The 19,268-nt window shown below is 41.8% G+C and overlaps 1 protein-coding gene across 8 annotated transcripts in view; it reads right to left on the bottom strand.

The window, feature by feature from the left end:
• Nucleotides 1–160: 160 nt before the first annotated feature.
• MYO5A (myosin VA) overlaps nucleotides 161–19,268 on the bottom strand; it is an 84,799-nt gene continuing 65,691 nt past the window's right edge. For 2 of the 8 annotated variants that reach the window (XM_082060956.1, XM_082060957.1), the window contains exons 27-41: nucleotides 19,211–19,264; nucleotides 18,375–18,602; nucleotides 15,573–15,673; nucleotides 14,945–15,025; nucleotides 12,946–13,144; nucleotides 11,387–11,461; nucleotides 9,878–9,971; nucleotides 8,475–8,621; nucleotides 7,944–8,098; nucleotides 7,361–7,450; nucleotides 7,057–7,207; nucleotides 5,839–6,121; nucleotides 4,785–4,959; nucleotides 4,228–4,308; nucleotides 161–3,442 (exon numbers count right to left, since the gene is read on the bottom strand). In XM_082060956.1, the coding sequence (XP_081917082.1) occupies nucleotides 3,290–3,442; nucleotides 4,228–4,308; nucleotides 4,785–4,959; nucleotides 5,839–6,121; nucleotides 7,057–7,207; nucleotides 7,361–7,450; nucleotides 7,944–8,098; nucleotides 8,475–8,621; nucleotides 9,878–9,971; nucleotides 11,387–11,461; nucleotides 12,946–13,144; nucleotides 14,945–15,025; nucleotides 15,573–15,673; nucleotides 18,375–18,602; nucleotides 19,211–19,264 (2,067 nt within the window). In that variant the 3' untranslated portion in view covers nucleotides 161–3,289. The remainder of the gene's footprint in view (nucleotides 3,443–4,227; nucleotides 4,309–4,784; nucleotides 4,960–5,838; nucleotides 6,122–7,056; nucleotides 7,208–7,360; nucleotides 7,451–7,943; nucleotides 8,099–8,474; nucleotides 8,622–9,877; nucleotides 9,972–11,386; nucleotides 11,462–12,945; nucleotides 13,145–14,944; nucleotides 15,026–15,572; nucleotides 15,674–18,374; nucleotides 18,603–19,210; nucleotides 19,265–19,268) is intronic. The other 6 variants (XM_082060958.1, XM_082060959.1, XM_082060960.1 and 3 more) reach the window with 3 other exon arrangements.

Raw genomic sequence — 19,268 nt, 5'->3', positions numbered from 1 at the left:
TTGGTGACAAAAGAGCCTGCAAGGAGCGCGTTATGTCCAGCCAAGCCTTTCCAAGCACGCGCAGCACTCGGTGGCGCTGTCGGTACCGTGGTTCACGCAACCAAGGTCCGGCGCCCTTGGCGGGTGACACGGGGGCAGCGGGAACAACCAACCAACGCAATCCAAGGCAAATCTTACAGTTGTCTTTTTATTTGGACATTTTCCAGTGATAGCTATTAGGCTACAGCTTTTATGATGCATACATTGACTAAGTACAACGTCAGACACTACAACAGATCAGAGCTCAGGTCATTCTGACAACGTTTCATTTTTCACCCATGTACGGCAGTGGCATCGAGTGAAAACCCATGTTTAAAGGCTTTTATCTATCACATGAAGTATCAGCATCTTAAAAAAACCAAGTGCTTACTCATCGTTTTTGTACGGTATTTGAAATGTGTTACGTTTCAATTACACAGACCTTCAAATTGCAAATGCTGGTGTTTCCAAGTTGGGACCAAATGTTACGGGATATCAATCCTCTTGGCAACATCGAAGTTGATCCTACATTTTTCCTGGGATATATAGAACAGACTAACTGCATTCAACAGACTTAAGCACTTCCACCCCAGATGGAAGTCTGGGAAGCAATATTTCAGAATTTGGATAGAAGATTGTGTCCTAAACATCAGAATTAAATTATCACTGGAATAAAAATACACCAAACTGAATGAGGTAATTATTGTGCAAAATCTCTACAATAACTGTATATCATTCTAAGGGGTCGTTGACAGGTATTTTTCCAGCATCCGATAAAATCTGTCATAGCAATAGGTAATAAATTAAAATATAAAAGATATGTCCACGTTAAAAGAGCATAACAATGATCCAAAGGAAAAAAAATTGCTAAAATAATTCTGCATTATATTCCATGGTTAAAGAGATATTAGTCCTACGGTGAAAGATATATTATACACTGACACTACATCTTTACTTCTGAAAAGTGCATGTAAAATACTGCCAGGTAAAGTATTAGATGAATTACCAGTTACACATCTATTCCAACTTAAAAATATCTTCCTTTAAAACATGTCAAGCAGCATATACTTTAAATGTGATAGAAAAGTGATACCAGTCAAACCACTGAGGTTAAAGATAATACCTATAAATTACTAAACACTATTTCTTAAGGAAACAAGATACAATAAGGCTTTTTACAGGTAAACCAACTCAAAAAAGAAACAGAAATACATTTAGGCATACATTTTAATACACTAATGCTTAAGTCGTGGATGTATTTCCTGATCTACAGTATGAACATACTGTAACGCCAACTGTTTGTATTTCAATAGCAGAAAAATGTTGTAGGTCAGCATGTTCTCAGGTATTTCCACCCCAACCCCGTTACCAACGTGAGGGCTTTCCCATCACATTCTCACAGCACAGCACCCCGACAGCCTGAAAACTCCATTACACCTTGTTTGGAGCTGTAGTTCCAGAAATCAAGTAACATTTGACAGCAGAGTGTGTGGTATATACCACAGAGGAGAACAATCCAAACCATGCAGAACACTTACGCACTGCAGCTTTGCAAGTACTGCCGTGACCCATCAGACATAACATGGGGCATAACCAGCTGAAAATAAGACGACAGGAGCATCTTAAAATGATACTGGCAAAGTCTGGGTTGTCTTTACTCCTGATCCTGGCAGCCACCCCAACAGCACATGCCCCTCTCCAGTGGAACCACCGCAGTGCTCAGCCGGCCTAACAGCACATCCCCCGGGAGTCTGCGGGCAAACACATCAGTACCACATTCCCTATTAGTGTACCTCTAGATTCATTAGCAATATTAAAAGAAATTAATGTTATACTAAGTTACTCATTATTATAATACATAGAAAATATTGCACAATGCAACTGAGCAATGTGTGTGGCTTTTTTACGTGTATATTTGAGCCATATACCACGAACTACCTGCTTTGAAGTTCTGAATTGGAGCCTTCAGAAAGGATTCTGCACTCATATTGCACATTGTGAAATGTGAATTCCGTATAGCAGATCCAAGATATGTGAGACAGAAAAACGCTTCCAATAAGATGTGCAATATTCAAAATAACTCGTTTTCTCAGTATGCAGTCTGGATCTCCAACCATTAAATCAGCTTGAGTCAGAGTCCAATGGCAGCATTGTAGTCAAAACCTACTGAACATTCTTGTTAGTCAAAGAACAACAGCCTTGAGCTGCTAAAGAAATCTTCTATTCACGTTCTTCTTCAAATTCCAGTACGAATTTCTTTTCTTTTTGTTTTTAAAGTGGCACTAAAGAAGAGATTCTACTCATCTCCGGGGTCTATGAACAAAGGAGAACGTCAGACAGACTACAAAGTCTAAATAAATACTAAATTATTATTGACTTCTGAGCAGTTGCTTCAAGACTCTGTATTTTTAGAGAACTACTTTTAAAAAGAACTAAACATGTAATTTCCAGTGTGCTACTTGTGCTTAGTCACCATTTTCCTTTACAGGTGTTACGTGATGCCATTTGCAAAACTCCAGGTGTAGTAACAAACCGCACTGGCCTGTAAATAAGGTTGCTGACAAGAAATGAAGGATCTTATTTGAGTTCCTAGTATGATACTGTCATACATTTAAAAGAACACGATATGCAGCAGCGCTTTAGTATGCCTGGTAAACCTAAACCACAGTACTAACAACACCTACGTTACAGCATATAGCGAGCTATGAGACTTATCACTAGAATTTCTGTCAAACTGACAAAAGTAAGGAAGTGGTTTAAGAAATCATTTTTTATATTGCCAGCTTGTGTTCTCCATTCCAGTCTTTACAAATTAAAGGTGTCAGGCTCCCAAGTGACTGTGTGTCCTACTACGAGATGCCTCACTTTCAAGTCTTCCATGCTCAGGACTGCGACCGTCCCTGTTGGTCCCTGCCTAGGAGAAGATTACATATGGAGTTCAATTTATACTATTTAAATATGATACTAAAGACCTAAAAATGTCTCTAGACAGCTGAAGACACCATTTTTGTCCAAGCCCGATTTCCACATTCTGGAAACGCATGAATTAGTGATGTCCCCATGAATGCAATGACTGAACACAAACGCACGTCTCTCTCTGAGCCTTCAGTCTGTGGTGCTGTTATGTGGTTTTCCAGCTACGTTACTACAGATCGGGGCATGTATAGACTGTTTGTACAGAAAATGTGTTCTCAGTGGCTCTCTATGTTTTAACGGGTACAGATATCAGGGAAGTCATTCTCCATCTAACACTGATGGTACTTCCCTGGGATCACACACGTGAGATGAAGCCCAGGCCTAAGCTGGCTGGGATCTGAATGGTTTCTAATGCTAGAGAGGATGGATTAAATGGAAAAGTAACAGGGAAGATGTGTTTAGCATCCATGAGCAACTGAGGAGAGTCCTTCCTGTCTCGCAGGCGCATCTGCAAAGAGAAGAGAGAGATTACATGAGCATTTAGCCACTTCACTCATAACAATCACCTGCAAAGAGGCACCTGTACTCACAAACACACGTGTGTGCAGACACACGCTCTATGCTGACCTGACCCAACACATCTGCAACAATTGTGCCCTTAAACTGTAGTTACTACTGTCATTTTCCGTTCTGCATATCTTCCCCTTAACAATGCAATCTGAAGATATTTAGATTCCCTGCAAAGGAAGAATTTGCACACTATCTGGTAACCGTATCCTTCCCAATCTCCCTTATCCTGCTAGCAGTGTAATGTGATTTCTAACAGACCAGAAAGATCGTCTTTATTTCTCTTATTTTGCTCTACTAGCTGCTTTTCTTTGGAGTTTTCAAAATGCTTCATTTTCATCAATATGTATAAAATTGGAAGGGCTAAACGAAGAACCTTGGAATGAAAGTATATTTGGATACATAAATGTTGCCACCCGAAACACTGGCATACAAATGTGATTACACCCACAAAGACGTGTGAGCACAAAAACATCTCACCTTCCGAAAACCTCAGACGTACTGACAGGGAAACGAACCTTTTCATCTAAGTCTGGACGTGGTAAATTGCGATGGCTGAAAATCCTAAGGCTGACATCGCCTTTTCAACACAGCTAAAAACCAGCAGCTAAACAGCCTGGCTTAATTCAGATTCCTGAATGTGTTTTGGGACACAAGCTATTTCAGCTCATCAGAGAGTTTCTTAGAAAGAATCGGCTGATTTTTGATGAAAAAACAAAGCCATACCTGTATTGTACGTATAAATGATACCAAGACTCTCTCTTCAAACTCATTAACCGGAGTATACAAATTCAGAACTTTTACAATCTGTGAAGAAGAACAACCATTCTTAAGTTCATTTTCCTGACGAATCAACAGATGCATCCATGGTTACTAATAATATACCTTTTAAATCAGCTATTTGAAAAAAGAAAAATCTTTACAAGTATTTCTTGCTTTATTGATTCATACAGAATTCTGTCATCTGCTTAATGCTGTGTTAAATGACTCCCTATGTTAAATGACTATGTTAAATGACTCCCTATGTTAAATGACCTCCCTCAGAACATATGTTCTTTGGAGGTAGAAACTCTAAAATTCTACGTGTGTGTGGAAAACAGCAAACTATGGAGAAATCAGATGATGGCCCCTGGAAACACGCTGTATTTATCTTCCTAATTTTGACCCTATGATTATGACAGCCTGTAGCTTCCATTCGAGACAGTTTTATGACTTCACTTTTTTACCCCTCTAACTTCATCTGTTTTAATTGTACTAATGCCAAGGGAAGGGAGTTGGCTTACCTGGGCGGTGGTGAGTGCATTGCACATGGAACAAATGGCTTCTGCATCTTCATCCGTCTTCTTTTTGACTTGCAAGAGCTGTGCGGCCTGGATGAGGGGTTCCAGCGTTTCCTTAGCTCCACTGTTCATCAAATTCTTATCCCGTAGCCATTCTTCCAGTTGACTCACATTGTATCTGCACAAAGAGGTAAGAGTATGGAGACATTTAATGCTTGATTACGGCTAAATCAAAAGCACGTGCAATTTCTCTTTCCCAGTGCTGCTTCTTTGTCCTTCCATGTTTTTCCTTCACACTTGTCATCTCTTGTAATTTTCTCTTCATACTGTTTCCTTCTGAGTAAGGCAAGAGATTCTGAGTTTCAAGACATTTAGAAACTGTGGCCAAGGACTTCCATTAACTAGCTTTTCCCATGAGTTTCTGTTGCTATTAATTACAGGAATGTGACAAGTATAAACAGGTAATGAGATTTTGCCCATGCAAATGTGCAGTGACGCTTTTCAAGGTTACTGGAGGGACTGGAACGCCTCAGCTACATTTCCTGGCACAGGCCAGTAGAATGCACTGGACAACCAAGCCAGCTGCAGGAATGGAATGGAATGGAATGGAATGGAATGGAATGGAATGGAATGGAATGGAATGGAATGGAATGGAATGGAGCAGAGCAGAAGACTTTACTGCAGGACGCAGCAAACTCCAGCGTGGATGAACAAAGCAGGGATCCACTGAGCCGCCAGAGCACAAGGACCGCAGCAGGCATGTCTGCTGTTCTTCTCTAAAAGCTGAGAAAGCAACTATCAACATGCCACCTACAGTTCTGATTCTTATTTGATGAAATACTTCTGGTTTGCTTTTACCACATTTCCTAAGTTAACCAAGCTCTGTTTAGCTGACCCTCACAAAATCAGTTTAACAGCACGTGCAACTGTTTATGTACAGAAAAATAGATATTCCAAATGTATCTGCTGTTCCATCAAAATGATGTTCAGCAGTGCCAAGAATTCACTAAGATTTCCAACAGCACATTCGAGAACAGTCCAACACGAGCTCTCCCACCTTATCTGCATTCCTTTGCTCCACGAGCACATGTCCTTGCGCAGGAGAAGATTATTAAGCGTCACAGCCCCAATGATGTAGAACATCTGCTTGACAACCTGCTTGATGAGCTCCGGATCCATTCCGTGCTGACACATCACTGAGTGGAAGGAGTTCAGCTGCCGAATAATGGAGTCTAAAGTGTAGGTTCCCTCGTCAGCAATGCTGGACGTTCTCTTCCGCAGCCCCGTTGGCTTCACGCCCGAGACACCCTGGATAGTCTCATGCTCCAGCATTCCTGAAACTGCAGTTGATTGACAACATTATTATAACAACTGAAAACTGCCGATATACAAGCATATTGTGTGAGACGGCAAACCCCAGCATTCATACAGAAAGAGCAGGCTGGGCTCTCTGCTGGCCACGCTTTGCCCTGATTTCCAGACATTCTGTGTCCCGCTAAGTTCTACAAAATCTATGCTTGCAGGGTTTTTATAAAGATCCCAGCGTCTGTGTTTCAAAGGAAGGTCTAACTCTAGCTCCCAAAAGCACTTTTCTCCTCCCATGGTCATACGAGCAGCAGAGTCAGCACACAAAGAGCTGTTCCACTCTTCTCAATGGTGTGATCGGAAAGCGTAATAAAAATTGCTGTCTGACGAGAAAAATGGAAAGCACTTGTAATGAAAAAATCTCCCTGAAAGCGAGCTGCATTACTGCTAGATACTCAGTGCTAATCGTTGTCCAGAATAACAACCGTTTTTCTCCATTTTAATTACAAGTTCTCAGGCAATTAAAGTCTAATTTTTCCATGGGATACTTCCCAACAGACAGGGCGACAAATGTAAGACTGTCCTAACAATATCTTCCTGTAAATGCATGATTTATGACAAGCACGAATAAGGTGTATTGATTTATTCTGTCACTGCCAGAAGAACAGCCACAGTTTAGATTTGCCTCTAATCCAACCTGTCCAGTGTAGTCCTTGTCACCTACAACCAGATTACCGCATTAAATAATGTATGTACTAGTATATATATGCTATTATACATTAGAGATACTATTTTAATTATATTATACTATTATATGTAATAGTATACTATTTATATTTTTATATATATATAAAATCCTATCAAAGTAATTCTACTGATTAGGAAGAAATACGAGATATAGTATATCACCACCATCACCATTTTCCATTCGGTACTATGGTGTGAAGTTCAAGAATTCAACTCTCCTTACCAATCATGGGTTGCAGAATGTTCTCCAACACTCGGACGAGCTGCTGGTAGATCTGAATAGCCAGGTCACTCAGTACTTGTCGGTATTCAGCTAAATCAAAATTAGTGAGGCAGTGTTCATTTTGACGAGGTGTATTATGCTTCATAAAGCCCTGAATTCAGAAAACAACAGAAACAAATGCTTCAGTGGAACACAAAAATATTATACAAAGAGACTTTGGCTAGATTTTGAGATATCACTGGAGTTTCTTAAGGAGCAGCGCCCATGGCAGAGCAGCAGAAAGCAGAGGAGCAGCGCTGCTCACCTCTTCTCCACTATATTGCTTCAAACAGTGCAGAAATCGGCAGGTGTTGGAGAGCCAGAAGGACACTGTCTCAAAGTCATCGCCTCTTTTCTAGAGGTTAAAAACAAACACCTTTCAATAAGGATTAGGAGGAGGAATAAAATAATAAAATGTTAGATAAACAATTAAAGACTTCAAATCTACTTTCTTGGAGCTACTCATATTGCGATGTTCTGCAAAACTTTGTGTATTGCAGTAAGAGATCAGAAAAGCAAGGGTTTTGCCAAAATGCCATTAAACACCCTCCCTGACTTCTGTAATGCTTTTCAAAACATGATTTCCCCCACAGATGGAGTCTTCGTGTCTCACGGACCCATCCTAACGCTCTGCGCAGAAATCACAGGGTGATGTGATGCTGTTCCCCAAACACTCATTCTGTGGCATGCAACTCTTTGTCCACTAATTCAAACCATCTGTGGCATTATGTGGATAAAATGGTATCACTCTAATTGTTAACAACACTTTGTAACGTTGGCGGGAGGACTGTACTGATCAGAACTCCAGAGCCAATTAATGTTTTCCTAAACGAAGCAGACTGACTAACCTTCAACACTTTTTTGATGCCATTGATGGTGGAAGTCAACAGCGACCGCACTTTCTGGTCATCATTGAGGTAATCCGCGTGGCGCACACACATGAACAAGATGTAGGCCGGCAGTCCTGGAATGAGGTTGACGGCCACCCCACGGGGCTTCAGCTCTTGGGAGAAACACACACACAATGTTTTGTTAAGCCACTGAAAGGTGTTACATGTCATAACCACAACCTCCTGAGTTAATCATACATACATATCTATACAGGGCCAGTGAAAACCAGGAGTAAAACTAAGAAGAGCCGCTTTCTCGGTAAAACATCAGAATAGAACAAAACATAATTGCCTGCTAAAAGATACGCAGACACATTAGTATGTACTTTGTTGTTTAGATTACAATAGTCATTTATGAATTTTAGATAAATAGAGCACTGTCAAAACCAAAAGAAGCTATTCATCTCACAATGCAAATTCTGTGTTGTACCCGTTCATTTTGCAGAGCGTGTGGGAGCGGAGGAGGCTGCAAACGGGAAAGACGCTTACCTAAAATAAGATTCTTGACAAGCTTTTGTTCATCCTCCTTCTTATATTCCAACATCCCTTGGAAGTCCTTTTCTTTCCGTGGAATGTTAACTGGCCGAATAGGTTCGTCGATGATTTGTCCGGGTGATATGTTCTCCATCTGGCCCACTGCAGAGAGGAAATGAAAATAAATGATATATAATATCTTCCTGTACAAGCAATAACTATGGCATTTCTGAGGAAGATCTCCAGCATACAGAACTAAGAAATGTTTTCATTAGCAACACAACTCCCATTAAACAAAAAGACAGATTGTTGAGATGATATTTGTTGGTTGTTGATGATATTTTCAGAAGTATTTTCCCACTCCACAGTTTGTAGGAATACTGTGATCTTGTCCGCAGTAGCAACCAAACAATACTGAAAGACTTTTTAAAAACAACCCGAACTGGAGTGACCTTTCAAAAGGATATATGAAATATCCACCCTGTTGCATGCAGTGCCCACGGTGCCACATTCAACACCCGCACTCCACTTGATTAAGCTGCACGTTTGGTTTTGAGAAGCAAAACTTGGCTTCAGCCCCTGAAAGGTCCCCGTTCTGCCAGCCCTCCCGGCTGCACCCCGCGCCTGCCAGAGGATAACAGACTCCTGTTAATCCAGGGTTACCCTGACATCGCAGTTCTTTTCAAACACCAAAGCAATGAAGACTGTCACTAATTTCAGTCTGAGTACTCAATAAAACGACTCACCAGGCAGTGAGCTTGTTTCTGGAGGAAGCAGAAAACCTTCCAAAAGATTAGGAGCAGGATTATTTAAAAACAAAGTCATACTTCAACTTTACAACATCATTAATTGCTTTTAGCAATTAAAGTGACACTACTTATGTAGAGGTATAATAAGTCCTCAGCCTCACGACTGCAAGATCCTAAGGCAACTCACTCTGATGCTCATAAAAATACAATTAGCTTAGTCCGTATCTCAACACTCCCATACTGAAGTTGCCTACCAGCTACGAAAGGAAACCTCAAGCGGACAAAGACAGTCTCAGCGTTCTCAGCTCCAGCGACACAGGAATTCACAAAGGACAACTGGAGGAATTAGTTCTGCTTGCTTCATATTTAGTATTGCTTTGGTCACGTACTGTGTCGAAGTACAGAAACAGGCCACGGAACATTTCTTTAAGTTTCAGTGGCTTCTGCCTTCGGAGAAGCATCAATCTCCTTCCACTCATTGCTTCAAAATACAGCAAATATTGTAAAGGTTTATAAAGGAACGCGTAGAGCACCACGCGCATCTCCTGTTTCTGGAATCAGCTAGAGAGGCTACTGCCCTCGCGACCACGGAGACAGATGGATACGATGACAACAGCATCACAGAAAGTAAACCAAAATCCTTCTCTTCCTCTCAAAAGATAAAAGTACCTTCAAGTTCACCAATCTTCTTAGCAAATACTTTCAACTGTTTCTTTAACTTGCGGACAGTTTTGTCTTGCTTTTCAAGCTGTTCCATTAAATCCTGTAAATTAAAATGAGAAGAAGATTAAGATATGAGAAAGTGCCATAACATGTGACAAAGACAAAAATCAGTGCTGTTAGAATTGCAAGGCGGTGAGGAAAGCCGAACAGTGGTGCCATCCGCTGGCCGCGCTCTGCAAGCCGCTATGCTGCCTACAACACAAGCCCAAAATCACAAATACGATTAAGTGACGTGCAGCACGACAAAGGCAAAGCTCTTAGGCAGGGGCATCTGGAGACGCTCAGAACCAGGTCAGTTCCTATGGCACAAGATACTGTGCTGCAAACATCTCCCTAATGCTTCCTCTCTGCTCCTCCAAACGCCTTACGGAAATCACTTCCTTTATTATTTAACAGCTGGCCTGTACTTCTGCATCATTTATACGCTGTCCCTAAAAGTACTGAAAAATATCAGTGCAGCATTGGTGACAAATTTGAATTAAGCATAAAATTGCTCTTAATCATGTAATAAAAGGTTTATGACCTAATACAACGTAGTGGAGCAGTGACATATTAGGCCTGTTGAAAGAACAGAATCAAGGCCATGCTTCATATTAAAAGTAATGTTCAATATTACAAGAGAAACCCCATTAACAACAGAATATACTCATCATCAGATACCATAATTTCCACTGAAATTAATAAAAAAACCCCACCACATGTGAGTGCAACAAACTGTTCTGAAAATATCAGTAAAGGGACACGATTTCTGAACAATAAATATGTGAGGAGGAGAAAAGTTCTTTCTATGGTTCCTCTAAACGAACGGAACACATTTCACATCTCATTAAGGTTTGGAATCTCATAAATTATATTCTTTCAAGATTATATATGGTGCTATCTCAATTTGATAGCTTTAATTATTATGGAAATATAGTATTATTTCCACTGTTATCCTTCAGACTGCGTGTTTTTGAAAAATCTTAAAAGGTTCTGTATTTTGATTCTGAAAGATTTATTCATACCAGATGTCGGCACTGTGAAGAGATCTATGAAGAAATTCAGGCTACTGGGCATCACTCACCTTCAGGAGTCACCTGCATCATCACACCTCTGCTTTGCTGAGCTGAATTTAAATGTATCAAAGTCTCAAAGCAAAGAGTTGTTCTGAAAATTGGGCATATTTTGCATCATGTACCTCTTTTTCAGGGCGGTATTAAGTAGTATTCAAACAGAACCTGCTTCAGTCACAGTGCAAGACTTGTATTAGTAACAGAACTGTGCATCAGAAAGAGCCACAGATCACACAGAGGACACTGAGACTGACGAAAAAGCAGTGAGGGCAGTAATTGGCACGGGGAAGCTCTGCAGGGATTTCCTTTGAAAGGGAGAAAGAGAGGCCGCCTGCTTTTCAATTAGTGCTCCAGAAACAGCGAGCGAGACAACAGCGAAACAGGAGTCACATCATCTACATACAAGCGTCCGTTTGTAAAGTGCAATCCGGTATGACTGATACTTCTTGGGATCATCTGCATACAACTCCTCATAAAACTGTAAAAACAGGTACAGGATCGTTTTTCCCCTGCCTTTGAGATGCTGATATTTCAGTAAGCACTATATAAATGACATCAGATTAAAACAAGCTCAAGAACCTCTCATTTTGAGGCCGTCTGGTCCTCAGGTGTGGTGCTCAGCGCAGCCTCTCCCTGAGAGGAGCTGATGTAGATGAGCTGCAAACAGTCAGCTCTTTCAGAAAGGGCAGTACCAGCATGTGAAAGCCGGGAACACAACCTCTGTGAGAACCCGGACAGGCCATTTTCTTATGCTAATCAAGATGGGATTGCAGTGAATGCTGCAATTCTAATACCAGGTTTGGAAAGCCCCTAGATTATTTCTACTCTAGGGCTGGGAGTGGAAAAGCAGCGTATTGCTGACTTGAAGTGGACTCGTAATGCTCAAACATCAGAACTGAAATCCTAACGAATGAGTCTATATTTAACAAGTAAAATTACATTCGCTGTATTTGAAAATAAAGAGAGCTCCTCTGGGATATAATTACATGACTGTGTGTTGTCTTGGGAACACAGAATGTGATGAGTTGGTCTCTTGGGGGAAAAAAGGCTAAAAATCCTACCAGATGAGTAAGCAGCAGGAGGGAGCTGCCACAGATGGACATTCTGCCATTCACCTTGGGCAGTGGGAGACACCTGCTGCTGAGGCAGCCTTGACATACCTTGGATCAGTCCTCAAGATCTAGTCACTGAATTAACTGATGCCTTCCTCAAAATCTTCGGTACTCAGACAAGAGCCCGACACGGTAACTCTTGTATCACACATAGGCAAGAAAGACCAAACCTTGGCTCTTTTAGAGGAAGCAATGACACTCAAAGGCTTCTCTTCCTGAAGCAGCATGGCTCCCATACCAACAAACAGCAATAAGTCAATGATATTTCAACACAGGACAGAATGGAACGAGCCTGCGCACGATGAACATGCTCCTTTGCAGGGAAAGGTAAGGAGCTTCACCTGATCCTTCCCTCATACCAAATGTGCAGTAAACAAGGAACACCAGTTATTAACTAAGTGACTTCTAACCAGGTTTCTTTTTCTGGAACTCTTTCTTTCTTCAGAACACACTGGATAACCAGAGCTCAAAACACAGGGGAAAAGTGCCATCAAATAACAGAAGAACTACATGAGAGTTTTTCAACAAAATCAATAAACGAATATATTTCAGAAGAAACACCAGTACTTGGCACTAATATTTTTATGAGTTCCCTGGATATTAATCATTCTATTTAACAATGATTCAACTCATCACTTGGAAGCTGGGATCCACGAGCTTTCTCCACGCCACAAGCTTCAGACAACCTTCCTGAAACTGTAATGCTTCCCGAGCAATCACAAATCTCTCCCACTAGGTTACCTACAAAAAGCAAGTGCACTCACGCAAATTTTTGCAGGAGGCTGCCATCTGCAAACTGATAAGAACCTGCAGGTCCAGCAAGTCTCCCGGCTCCCCGTGGCTCCCTTACCAGGTTCTCGTTGGTGAGGCGCGTGATCTCGTGCTGCAGGCTGGCCTCGATGCGCGCCTCGGGAGGCAGCTGCAGGTTCTGCGCCAGGAGCTGCTGCTGCCGGTTGTTCTCCTCCTTCAGGCCCTGGATCTCACCTCGCAGCAGCTCCAGCTCATTCTCGTGGCTCTTCTTCTGGGACTGAAGCTGCGACTCCAGCAGCCTAAAGAGGTTGAGCAACAGTTGCGTGAATACACTTGCAAAGTCCCATCCTCAGTTCTCAGAGGGAGCGTAAAGCTTTAGCTGCTGCTCAGGAACAATTAGCCATGGCTTGCAAAGGAAAATGAAACAGGCAGAGAACTCTTTAAACCCTTCAGTATGCCTTCTAATTAAATTAAGCTTACGTGATCAAAAACTAGAGAGAAACTAATTGTGACACTGCTCTGCATTTCCTTTGTGATTGAACACATATATATGATGCCACCGAGAACATGTGGCGAGAAATGTACTGCTAACTCTCCCCAGAGTGTCGCTGCTTTTCAAAGGGGCTTTAAAGAGGTTTTAGCTCTAATCAAGTCAAACCAAAGATGAAGACAACAGCGTGTTCACTTAAACTAGGGCTGTGCAATATTAAAAAAGGAGTATCTTTTTAGAGTTAACTCTGTTCAGTCAGAAACCATTCGATTGCAGATGCACATAAATAATCTTTGTTTTTACATTAACCCCACCACTTTGCAGAAGGCTGTCATTAGTGCGGTGGAGGTTAACAACAGAACCAAGCTCAGGCCCGGGATGCGGGAGCTCTGTTTTACCCTCACCGCTGACTCGCTCTTCCCTTGGGCACGGCACGGCTCGAGCTCCTCCATGTGAAATGGGGCTAAGTGCTGCGGGATCTGCTCCTGCTTGAGACGCGCTGCCCAAGGCTCTGACTCACCAGCTCGCCCATCCACACACACAGGAAAGGCCATTACTAGTGACTGCTAGTGTGCAATTAGACAACCTTTCAGGGTTTAAATATGCAGAAGGCAGACACATTTATTAGTAACTAGACTGCTCAAGCATGCAAAGGGCAAATAGTCATTTACCTGCATTGCTCCTCCATTTAATACAAAGCTTCTTGTTTCTACAGCGCAAGGACAAGAAACAAGAGGCACAGGGCAAACACTCTCACACCCTGCGCTGCAAAACACTTGCTCTAAGTTAGATCTCCCCGGGCTCACAAAACAACGTTAGGTGTAGAATTGGTTAGTACAAGAAAAGGAGAGACTTTAGTTAGTAGCATTCATTGCAAAATAACTCCTTCCATAAGGTACCACTATGGAACGTGTACATTGAAGAACAACAGCACTGCTGGTCTATGGAATCAATTGCCAGTGCAGGACTAGGAAGCGTTTGGAAGCCTGGGGCACACGTAGGACACGGACCCAGATCAGCGTGTCCTGCCCAGGCCACTCTGGCCCGTGACATGAACTAAAGATTACTCCTGCTTGTTGGGTATTTTGCATCTTACATTTGAATCTGGCACGGAAGACACGGGAGAAGAATGTTCAATTTACTGAACCTGAGTCGCAACAAGGACAGCAAGACCCAGAACTGTTTGAAGAGTACGCTGAAGCTATTCAAACAATAGTTTTATTACTAAAATGATTCCACTTCTTCAGGCTGAAACACTGTAAGGAACATGAATTTTGACACCCGACACCAAGGCAGACAAAATGGACACAGCTACAAACTTTGCCAGTTGTGGAGCTTCTGGTATTTTACGGTCTATTTTTGTGCAAGTGTTTTTATGAATTATGTATTAGTTGTTGCCACCATCTTAACTTTTAAAATGATAAAACTGGACGAATAGAAAGGTTTGGGAACTAAGCCTGAGGAAACTTTAATTCGTAAAATTTGTGACCATTTTTGTTCTGTGAAAGCAATAGGAATACGGTAGCTGAAGCAAACCCAGAGCAAGGGCACGGTTAGCTAGGAAAGAAGATGTAAACGAAGAAAAGATAATTCTGAGAAGTCTGGTAACCTGTTGGCTTGTTTTAACCCTTCATAAACCAGCCAAAGTTCTCCGTCCTCATTCAGCATATGATAGTCCTGGGGACATTGCCTTGCAAGGGAAATTGTTAAAAAAATACAAGAGAGATACGTGATGGTGATGAGATGACATGTAAGGACATTACACACTAAATCACAGTTACTATAAAAGAGAAACAAACAACGCTCTAAAACAACTTCGCAAGTTACTTCTCTTGTTTATACGTTTATCTTCTTAATGACGAAATTCAGCGCTCTGTGTTAGCCCAACTGGTTATAGCATTTAATGCTGTTACAATAAGTGTGTTGTGACAGACTATTGTGACAACCACTGGACAAAACGTAAGAGCAGCACGGGGAATGGCACCCAGTTTGAGCAACGCAGCAATTAAAGGCTAAGAAGATGTAAATCCAGGAAGCTTCATTTTGTATTTCCTCACTGTTTCGTGATCCTTTCAAATATCGCATACAGCAATTTTACTAATCAAATCAAGTTATAACTCAAACTACAAGTGTTCTCTAAGTATCTAGACTTACATGAATGCAATGACTGAGTACGACACGCGCAGCACGTCACAGCAGCCCCAACCGACCGTAGATTCAATAAAGAGAACTCGTACCTGTTTGTTTCCTTCAGTCCAATATACGCCTGTGCTATTTCTCCCTTGTCCTTCATCTTCTGTACATCTTCCAAGAGGATTGTAGAGTCTGTCATGGTATTCTGCAACAAGAATGATGATTTCCAGGGTAAATTTAACAATGTAATTGTTTTTGGAATCTACGTTTTTGTCACTTTACCCACGTGGAACACTAATCCTTGAGTCCCTACATTATAATCAGTGTGGGTACCCGAGCAGGAGGTTGGTCCATAATTTCTATGTCCATTTGGTGTTTCTTTTAAAACGAAAGCATGCAGCACGCTCCAGTATCAGTCTGTCTAACAAGCAGCTACACGTGTTTACCTCTTTTCATTTGTTCATTATGTAAAAGCAACAAAATAAATTTCACAAAACAATGAATTAGCGTTTTATTTCAAATCACCAGGAACAGCTAATGCTAAAACTGAAGGAGCATAATTTTGCAAGCTTAATCCTATCAATATTTCTTAACCACAGCATTACATGTAGTCTTTCCAGTCTCATAAAGCAGATCCATTCCTCACTCTGTATATTTAGGTATTCTGGCCAAGCAGGAAATAATTTACAAGGGCTTGAGATATTTGAAGTTAGGTACCATCATCATCAAATACTGTTCCAGTTTTGAATGTTTGCATTGGCCCTTTTGCTTTTTCTTCAGTACAACTGAAAACACTCAGAGAAGTTTCCAGTCACCTTGGCCCGTCTGGTCTGAGTCCCTGCAGTGAAACACTGACAGCGGAGCCACAGGACTCCAGTGAACACAAGAGTGGAATTCCACCTTTTTGACAAACCACCAGATGCTATTCTCCTGAGTAACATTTTGCACCGTGTTTACAATAACTTAGTGGATATAAGTTTTGGAGTCTAGGTCTCTATGCCTGGTATGGCTTGTATTATCTAATACGAAAACCAATATGAGATCCTCACAGAATTATTTGCAACATCCTTATGAGATCTTTGTGATTTCTCTGCTACTTATCTCCCCTGGCAATCCATCAAGGTTCAGCAGTCTGAACAGATTTATTACTTCATTGCTGATGGAAAGAAATGATAATTAGTGTTCCACCTTCAAGAATACCCTACCTGCTGGAGCTCTAACACTGAACAGCCTTTATTTAGAGTCACTTCAGCTTCTCATACTCCTGAACACTAAACGCTCAACTCTATTTTCTAATCAAACATTCAGCAGCTCCTGTCTAACGTCAACAGATCACAACATGCGTCTGATCGTTTGTTGCGTGCCAGTAGTAACAAACACGATAAAGTAAGGCAGTTTTTCATACCACATCCTTTTTGTGTGTGTGTGAAATGTGGAAATTATGGATTTTGCAAGTTAATAGAGACCTGGTTCCTGAATCGCAGTGCTGCTCTTTCACTCCCAATGCACTCAGCCAGACACACCGACCGAGCCGACCAGACCAATCCCTTCATCTTCCCTTTCAGGTTCCGGTTACCACAAACCAACAGTTCAGAATTGTTAATTCTGCTTGTTTTGAAATAACTTCTTCCCTTGTGCTCACCGGGAAGATGAGGGACGGGGGACACATGATAATGAGGAAGGCTCTTCAATAACAGCAAAGTAAAGTGCAAGAACAACTTTAAATACACGTAGGTTACTTATGAGAGGCAGGGAAATGACAGCTCAAGTATTGTTAAAGGTTTTTTCAGCATTTAAGAGTTCTGGTTTATAACCATAGAAGAAAATGTGTACCTTATCCTCCTGGCCATCGAATTGGCAGGCAAGAAAGAAGAAAAACAGATCATTACAGAAACCCGTCTGCGCTCCAGCTGCCCAGCGAGCAGCGCAAGCTATCTGCAAACCGGCTGCTCGCCACCCCACAGGCCACCCTCGCATGGCCCCGACACTCAGCACTGCTGGAAAAGCAACACTCGCACCCCACCACTGCTGAAAATAAGTTATTAAAAGATTTACTGTTCAAGTACTTATTTACAATGTCGTAAATATTACAGAACAATGAGTTTTGTTTGCATTAAAATTAATCATTTTAAACAAGATATGCACACCTTCATGCATCACAAAATTTATTTAGGATAAATATAACCGTACCTTAGCAGCAGCAAAGGAAAGCCAACACATCTCTTCCTTCCTTGCTGCAGCTATGAAACACCTGAGAGCTCCGTTCAATGGAAATGACTAGTTCCTGCATTTATGTGATACCTTTTCGGGTTGAATGACCCTCATTTTCAAAGCTATTACTTCTCTAAGTGTCTCACCAGAATTAGAGCTTTTTAGAAGATATGCATTTCAGTGGTTGTAATCTACTCTCCTCAACAAAACCACATAGCACCTACCAAGCAATAACATGGAGTTTATCTTTGTAGGTCATCTTTATGAAATGTTATTTATTTGCAATCATCTATAGATTTAGAAGAAATTGTTCCTTGTACCTCCTACTGAACCATTAATTAAAAACAAATCCTAAATACATTTTCCAGTCAAACTACATACTCACTGCAGAAACGATACTGCTCCAAAGGAGATTTATTTCTGCACTGGGATCATCCTGCCCGCCTGCTGTGACCAGTACGGTATCTTTATACAACCGCTGGTAGACAAACCCCAAATTGGTTCGTTAATAGACTCTCCCAGTCCGGATGGCTGCAATATGTGCACTAACAATGGATCAAGGGATTACACTTAGAAAGGCTTCCAAACCTAGAGCACTTTTTTGTGCCTTTTGGCGCACACTGTTCAATTAAACAAAGCAGGGCAGTGATGCGGGGAACCTTTACTACGCCGTGCGTCTGCCGACTGTCGTTTACCTTGGGCTGAATGGCCTCCTTCTGGCTGACGAGCTGGGACCGGAGGATCAGCACCTCCTCCTTGCGCACTTCGAGCTCCTCGCTCACCGAAGTGAGCTGGTCCAGGAGGACGCGGTAGGCGGGGGCCCCGGGAGCCGTCACCTCCGGAGCGCGCGTCTCCGTCAGGGCCTTCTGCAGCTCGTTCAGCTCATTCTTCAGCTTTTTATTCTCAGACTCCAGTTCTTGACGCTGCAAGAAATAGGGACAATTCTGTCACCCGGCAGCTTCCAACGTGCCTATAAACCACAGGTGCAAAACTAGGGATAGAAAGAGTAAAAACAATGAGTAACTACAACAAATCAGTGTCTCCATATCCCTGGCCTCCTGGCTGCGAAGAATCGCGCCTGGGACGATTTCACCGACAGGGCTAACTTGTCTGAAGAGCAAAATCAGAACAAATACACATGAATCATACTGATTTCATGGGAAAAAACTACCAATCTTTTTTTCCTCTTATTCTCTTCTTCACAAGATAAATTAACTTCACAAGAAATACTGGTCAGCAGGCTAAGAAGATTCTGCATCATTCAGTGATATTAGGAACTATTGGTAGTTTTAGTGGTCCAAGGCATGGAACTCCCCCTGGTTCAGGGCTCCTTTTATTCTGCAGCCACAGCCACACATTCAACGCCAAGAAGGACAATCCTACAATAAAAAGCTTGCGGGGGAATTTTTGTTCTAGTTTCTCCAGCAAAGACTCTGGAACAGGAGGGCTGGTGTCATTTGCTATGCCACCACATGCAATTGGTGACAACATTCTCACTGGAAAATAACCGAAACATCCTTTGTGGAATTACCTTGAGCGACTCGTACTCCAACTCCGCACCTCTCATGGGAGGCCTTTCCTCCTCCTAT

The sequence above is a fragment of the Streptopelia decaocto genome, assembly GCF_964273445.1.
Source record: "Streptopelia decaocto genome assembly, chromosome: 9".
NCBI lineage: Eukaryota > Metazoa > Chordata > Aves > Columbiformes > Columbidae > Streptopelia > Streptopelia decaocto.
This window is presented reverse-complemented; position numbering and strand designations above follow the sequence as displayed.